This window comes from Ostrea edulis, chromosome 1 (genome assembly GCF_947568905.1).
Source record: "Ostrea edulis chromosome 1, xbOstEdul1.1, whole genome shotgun sequence".
Taxonomy (NCBI): domain Eukaryota; kingdom Metazoa; phylum Mollusca; class Bivalvia; order Ostreida; family Ostreidae; genus Ostrea; species Ostrea edulis.
Window position 1 is genome coordinate 40,624,781 of NC_079164.1, and position 8,238 is coordinate 40,633,018.

Genomic DNA, 8,238 nt, shown 5'->3' on the forward strand with positions numbered 1-8,238 from the left:
CTCACCTGTTCAGGTGAAGTGCCACGAATCTAAACCTACACTACATGCTCTGGTCTATTTAGTAAGTAAGGCCTGCTGGTTCTTTGACTTGCCAATGAGACATGGAATCTAGGTTTTTAAAACCTCATCCAAAATCACTTCTAATGTCCAGCATATATGGGTGTACGGTGAAGAAACAGACACTTAAGATTTTACGTGTACTAATCGAGTTACTGTGGCTGTCATTCAGGGAAATACCTGACAGTATCACGGTACTCTAAAGTCCACACTACTTAGAAATAATAAACCCCAAGACCAAAATTTCATGCATAATATGATTTATTCTCCTATGAATTAAAACCATCTCATAATTCAAGTGCTTCATAATCATGCAACTGCTCATCCACAATGATATAGTGAGACCTCTTTGATGTACTAACCCTCTATGAATCAGAGGGTTCTAGGTTTTCACAAGTTGCCAGAAAACCTATTTACTCTGACCAGAATCATATAAATATCTACATTATGATAGATTTCATGCTTTATTGCATAATTTTACTTGAAAGTATTCACCAATCAATGCTAACATATGACCCCTGCATTATTAATAATCCCCCCCAGGTCTTCTGAACAAAATGAAAATAATTCAGTCTGTTCTTTTACTGCATCGATAGCTGTATTGTGCAATAGGCTTTAGATTTATGTCAGTGTCTTTGATTCTGGAGTATTACAGTAATTTGGTGTCTCATTTTTGTGTAAGATTTTGTAAAATGTCCTACTTTAAATCAGGAAAGAGATTGGGTTTTCTTATGACAAGAAGCTGGCAATTTATTTAGCTTTTCTTTTTCTAATCCAAAATAAATCTATTTAGCTTTTCTTTTTCTAATCCAAAATAAATACAACTACATGCTTCTCAAACAATAATATTCCATCTTTAATTTTCTAAATGATTTCATACTTTTGTTACCCTGTTTGTTTGGTGGGTTTTTTTTATTTCCCTCCGTTTTTTTGTTTGTATTTTTTTTTTTTTTTTTCGTTAGGGCAGTTATAAAATTTTAGCTTCTCATGTAAAGTTACAGGTATTTATCCCCAGAACTAAAATGTTCATTATGATTACCCATCAAACCATTTGCTACCTGACAATTCTGACAAAAGTAGAAGATAAACCATCCACGAAAAGCAAAATTATACAGCGTGACCAGTGTCGTGTCTTTTCCATCAATGGGCTTACTATAATCACTCTCCATCATTAGGTTAATCCCATCCTACAACCCTTGACCTTGAAAGCCATATAAAATGGTTCAAGACAATAGACAAATTTGTAAGCGATTCTATCATGATTAGCGCCTCTGTTGAATTTAACACGATGATTTTAACTGATAAGGAGATATTTTTACATTTAACACCTCTAGGCCACCAAGCAAAGGCTCAGGAAAAAAATTAAAACATTCATCCATACAACATACAAAGAGAATTCAAAAGCGACTTAATGCCTTCATAAAACTTAATGAACTGTCCAGATGCTGAACTCCTTACTCTGAGTTCAGTTTTCCATGGACATGGGCAATGAACCACACCCACTTAAAACACCAATCTATGAACCTTGTCAATATGGGGATTTTATTAATGGATTGTATTGCATGTGACAGGTTCAGTGCCTACTTTGATACCATAAAAATCATCAATATCTCCCCCACTTCCTAGAAAAACTGCCACCTTTAGAAAGTTCTGAATCAGATAATCCATGCTCTCAGAAACAAATTTCTACAATCTCTGCATTACATAGTTACACACCAGACTATGATTCTAATTATTTTTGCAACCTTGAAAAATTGTAAATGATCTAGGATCAAGACACATAAAAGTGACCTGTGGTTCATGTTATTAAGGAAAACCACTTAATAGTATTTTAAGCAACCACTGTGTCATGAAGTATAAATATACATCTCTCTCAATTACGAAGTTTAAGACCAAGATTCAAAAAAAAAAGGTTAACATTTTTTTTTAACCAGTGACCTTGACTTGGGTCAGATGACCTTGGTTCAGGGTCATGACACACCTCTGGACATAACTTGATGATAAGCAACCTTTGTGCTATCTATAAGCTTCAAACATTTATCCATTGCGAAGATCTAGCCCAAACAAAAATTTTAAATCACTTTTCACCAGTGATCGGAGTCATGACACAAATATGGGTTGAACAAGATGATAGGTGAGCACACTGTTGCTCATAGCATAAAAAATTGTGGTCTTACAAACACTGACCAATATCTATATGAAAACAGTCACATGACCTACAGGGTGTTACAAAACATACTGTAAGTTAAATGTAGATTAACAAGTCAATCTTCCACGATTTTCCACGAGAACTAGACACATATATGAACAATGATGAATCATAGCCCGGGCAAAATAGTGATAGCCAGACACATGAACTATGAGGAATCATAGCCCGGGCAAAATAGTGAGATCATTGAGGAATATCATAGCCCAGGCAAAATAGTGCAGACAGGTATATTGCTTCCCAAAAACTGTCTACAGGGGGTATAATGATTACCACAGTTGATTAATTATAAATGTATAGAATTGAATGTAAGGACATGAATATAATGGCATTTAATTGAAAAGCAAATTTACTAGTTCTCGTAACACACACAGTTACATACCCACAATGCCTTAAAAGACATTTACAAACAATGTAATATTTATATACACACAGTACCAATTTACACTGGTTAAAGAATCCTGACAATCTTGGTGGACAAACCCTCTGTCAGGGAAAATATAAAATGATATATAGCTACACAGTGTCAGATGTCACCACATGTAAATTTCAAGAATTTATGATGGGGGATTCCATTTACATATATTGTTTCATTTTCTAGCTAAGTTTATCATATTGTTAACCAGAGTCTGTAAAAAAAAACCTACACATAGTTTGACATCTCTCTGTTATCTAGAAAAAAATACTTCCAACAAAAAGTTTACAGAAAAGATCAAATCCTTTAATGTGTGGTATTAAAGGCCACTACCAAATTTGGAAATTTAGAAATGAACTTGAATCAACCATTAATTGTGAGCATCATGATTAAGGGATATACATAAAGTTTTATGACTTGTTAAAATGCAAAATAGGGTTGTATATGACTCATACAATGAAACTTCTTCCTTTGTAAATTCACTTGAAAATAATTTGAGATGTTTACTTCCAAAGTTACCCGCACATTTATTAATATACAATCTATAAAAATACTATAAAATTGTATGACAGCAACACTAGTACAACACATGCTATTGGATGTTTCACCTTCTTGGGCTGTATAAAGATATTTCTATTTGATAAAGTGAACTTATCCATTAGCAAAAAGGTATTCAACAGATATTTAAACACCAGAAATCTAATCTGCCGTTTGGAGACCCACCTGCCAGAGAAAGAGCGCCCTGTGAAACAGAAGACAGTGCAGTTCCCCCCTGAGTGTTGTAGGTTTACTGGGTTGTAAGTGATCCTGGACAGTTTGAATTTTTTTGCAAGGAGATAATGCGATGAGAAAGTGACAGGAAGACCTAGGTTACACAGGTCATAGACCCTGTCATGTCTGTGTCTTAATCTCCGCTAATGGCACCCCTTCCATGTGACTGATTCTCAGTCTTCCGATTGAGTTTTCCCCCCCGCACCAAAAAGTAAAAATAATAGGCGTTCCAAATGTTGTTTGAGAATCTGTGGCCAATGCCACTACGATAATAATCGTGATATAAGAGTGAGCATGTATTCCTTTACCTGTCTTTATGAATTTTGATTTGTGATCAATGCCATTTGTTCAAAAGATGGGGCGGTCACTCTGACGTGAAGCCACATTATGTCACTTGATGAAGCCATTCAACTTTAAAATCTCAGACTCTGGACAAAAAAGGATTTCATCCATGGAAACAGCTTTATGTTGAGCTCAAAGGAGCTCACCAGTGTGTAATTTAAGGTCAAAGGAAAAATTCACATACAAAACTTTTTAAAGAATTCAAGTTTTCAGTTTTGAAAAAAAATATATAAGGAAGTTTATCATTAACCATCAGATAAAAGATAGAACATCCAGTTTCATCTGTCTAGAACAAAGCATTCAATCTTTCAATTGATTTTGTCCTGTTTTGTTTTAACTGTTTGTTGTTAATTTCTTAAACTGTTTGTCTTAATTGTTTTATTTGTTTATTGTTAATTTCTTAAACTGTCTTACAGCATTGCTCTTTTCGGACTGAAAAAAGTAAACCATTATGTAGATCACAACTAATGATTTCAATCTAATTAATTATGCTTTTGGCGTGGTGGCCATTGGCATCCATAATAAGTATTCCACGACTTATTTCATCAAAAGAAAGAATGTGCAGCTCACATCGACATGATCCACAGGGATATGGTGCGATATCCCATAAAAGGTTTTGTACCCAAAAACTTCTACGACAAATAGCCAAGTACATACTTCACCATTGCAATCTTTGAATTCATCAAGAACTTTTGTAATAAATTAAAAACTTGTGTAATAAATCATGAACTAGCATAATGAATGAAGAACTAAGTTTATGATATACAGAATAAGTTTGACAAACCCTTCTATGTAACCAAGATATTCAAACCAAGAGCAAGTGTAAAACTTCTGTGGCCAAGGCATTTAAAAAACACTGCACTGTTGTGAAACTTTCAATGTTTAAAATCAAGCCAGTACTTTTTGTGGCCAAGACATCTCCTTAATAGTTAAAAAAAGAACTGTAACCTTTATAAACGACAATAATCCTGCTAGTATAAACCAGAATACTACTACATCAGTACAGAATATTTCTACGTAAAAGGGGAAATTTGAAACAAAGAGTAATAGTATTTAGGAATGGGGTGAGCACATTTAATCATGTTTTGACTTCATTCAAAACATGCAGTGAGGCTGAGGAAGGTTATGTGACTTTTTGTTCAAATTAAGAGTCTTACTTATATATGAATTCAGAATGTGATCAGGGCATATAACTATAGCTTTCCTCAACTTGGGTATCTTATCCCAATCAAGATGTATCCCAAGCCTGTTTAAATTTTTGATGTCTGCTTTTCATATGGCCTTTTAAGCAAACTGGTATATAAATGTGCTTTACCATATTAAATAATGAATTGAATCCTGTATGGAACAAATGATGTTAGGATAAACCGAGTCCTATACCCCGAGGACAATTCTCTTTGACCTTACTATGCACTTTTAGTAGAACTGACAGGTGGAAAACAATGCAATGTCACAGAAAGAAGATTCTAGCTGTCAGTTTGATCTGGATATCATTCTTACATGTCCATTAAAACATCCCAGGTAAAGGTTAAACTCTTAATCAGATTACCTGTCAATAACTCAATAGAGAAAAACTGGAACAAATACAGACCACACATGCTTGTATCACAAAAAGTTAATCTTAATGACGATGATTTTATCTACCTCAGAGGGCATACCTCGATCATCTCTAATTGGATCAGGCAGGTATAGTGTCAGTAATTGATTTTTAAAGGCAGATAATGAATCGAGGTGCAAATTACATAATTAATGCTTTAAGTATACTAATCTGCTAGAGTTTGAACCATTTCACTCCAACAGGAATCAACCAACTGGTCTTATGTTGTATTTGATGAATCAGTTCAGTTTTCTTTATAAACACACATTCTAAACTAATGCATGCATCCACTACTTTCTTAAACTAATGCATGCATCCACCACTTTCTATCTAAGATCAGTGTCCAAGTCACTAATTTATGTGTACAAGTCACTAAACTGTACAATTATCATACTGCACACAATCATTGCAATGAGTAGCTTGTGTCAGTTGTTTGATCTATACTGAAGTAGTTAGCCTTCAAAGTAAAGAAACATTGGATAGGACCATGGCCTTGCTGAACTTTTGTCTATAGGTTTTATAAATCTGGAATTTTAGTGTCACCTTATCCGATGATCTTGACGCAGACAGCAACATTTATATCCTTTTGTACCTGTCACAGACAGACATATTATTGACCAATGCAACTAACTTCTAAAAGTTCTTGACAGATTACTATTAATTGCTTTTAATATTGATTATACAATCCTTCTAGAGTTTCATATAATTGTTGTAAAGCTAGCAGACAAAAGGGCTAAACCAAAAAAGTATTTCAGACATAGCTGGTAAACTAGTCCATGTAAAATTAAAAAATCATACCAGTTTATTGATCTATCAAAGCGATTAAGTTTCATCCAAGTCTGCTTGTTAAAGACAGAATGCTAATTGCGCTATGAAAAAAATGTAACCTTTTTCAACTTTGTGAAGATGGCAGTATGTGAAGGACACATTTTTATGCCTGGCCTCTGAGCAATGGCACCTCGTGATAAATGGTGCACAATAATTAGGGGACATCTGATATATCTTCAGAGCATTTTCAAGACCCTGCTGCACATATCTCATCAGAATAAAACAATGTGGATACGTAAAAGGTGGCGACACCTGCTCCAAAATGTGACCACCAATTACGGCATACAGGAGTCAAATCAACTGTGAAGACTATGCAGTGAGAATACTGCTTTCAACAGTGCATCAGACACTACAAACACCATCCAAAGGGCAACACATCAAAGAACCAGTCAAATCAAAGAACCAGTCAACAAGACTTACAGTTACTCCAAGGCATATAACCAACTAATATTTTACACTTATTGACAAATGATTTAAAAATATCTCCTTAAAAGTATTTGAACATGCATATAAAAAGTGTTCCACAGTGAGATATAGGAAGTCCTTAATTTACACTTTTAAATATATAGGAAGCTTGTGGTTTTTAATTGACCAAAAAGAACACAAAATATTGGGTTACAGTTTCTCTACAATGCTCAAATAAAAACATTTTTTAACAAACACCTTTTCCACATTCTCACATATGTGCTAAAATAATGAAATGCATGAAGACTGAATTTAAACTTTAAGAACATCAAATGGTCTAAAACTACTATAAAATCCACAGATGCAGTATTTCATTTATGTCAATCTTCTTTGAAGTGTATAGGGTCGTAAAGCTTTGGCTAATCTTTGAACATTACAGTAGTTACAGGTATTCAGGTAACATCACACCTTTGCAGGTGGTAAAATGAACAAATTGAGCCCAAAGCTCAGGAGAGAGAGAGAGAGAGAGAGAGAGAGAGAGAGAGAGAGAGAGAGAGAGAGAGAGAGAGAGACTGAACTGTAACACATCATGTAAAACTTTTGCGGAATTTGAATTATCGAAATTTTAAGCGCATGTACAGTTGATGATTGAAAATAAAAGTGAAAGAAATTTTATTTTTCCAGTTATATGGATATGAATTTTCCTTTGACTGGCTCAAACTAGTGAAGAAACATGTAACAAAATTCTTAATTCTCAAATTGCGCATGTAATGCAATGTGATTGATAAAAGTCACCCATAGACTCTACGAATACTTACTGAACAAATATATATTAAAGACATATAAAATAAAACCTCTGAAATTTTACCTATTAGAAGAATAGCTATCCACACCACAGTTCTCATGTTTCTGTCAAAGCTTGAAGATTAATTATTAGAAAAGAAACAAATAACAAAATCCTAAAGAGCTATTGATTGACTTTAAATATTGAAAACAGCGAGAAAATATTGATAGTTAACAGGTGAAACAAGCAGATAAATCCATTTCTACGATCAATAAACACAGAGACCGGTACCTTCAAACCTGAAAGAAGGAGTTAGCATTTGTATCTCGGACAACATTCATGAATATTTGAATTATCAACCCTAACCAATCCTGTCATTTAATGAAATCTGCTAATTAAACTCTTATAACAAGAACACTAAGTGTCATTTGGCTTCCATCAAATTCCTGAGCATAATAGTAACTAACTAGAGGATATTGCAAAGAGCTTGTTCCAATAATGGAGTTATGCACTCATCAAATGAATAATTACCAATATATTCCAGAATAGATATGACAAAATTTATTTTCTATTCATTTGGTAACAGATATGTTAAATTTACACAGCCTTTTTCTAACTGCTTGTCTATCAGTAAAATGTGCTGACATATTTTTAGAGTCCAGAAAAATGATTGGAAGTGATTTCTAATACTCAAGGATTCTTCTGTAACATTTCTTTTTAGGACATTTGGTACAAAAACATTGATGCATTGGTTGATATATATATATATATATATATATATATATATATATATATATATATATACACAAATATAAATTCTTTTAAAAATATAA

At 33.6% G+C, this 8,238-nt stretch overlaps 1 protein-coding gene across 14 annotated transcripts in view; it reads right to left on the reverse strand.

Moving 5' to 3' along the window:
• Positions 1-8,238, reverse strand: part of LOC125656362 (multiple epidermal growth factor-like domains protein 6) — a 70,123-nt gene that overhangs the window by 53,264 nt on the left and 8,621 nt on the right. Inside the window, exon 1 of one of the 14 annotated variants that reach the window (XM_056148739.1) lies at positions 7,490-7,597. The exons of the other annotated variants lie outside the window; for them this stretch is intronic. Coding sequence (XP_056004714.1) covers positions 7,490-7,526 — 37 coding nt within the window. The 5' untranslated portion in view covers positions 7,527-7,597. Of the gene's footprint in view, positions 1-7,489; positions 7,598-8,238 lie in introns of those variants that run through there. 14 annotated transcript variants of the gene reach the window in all.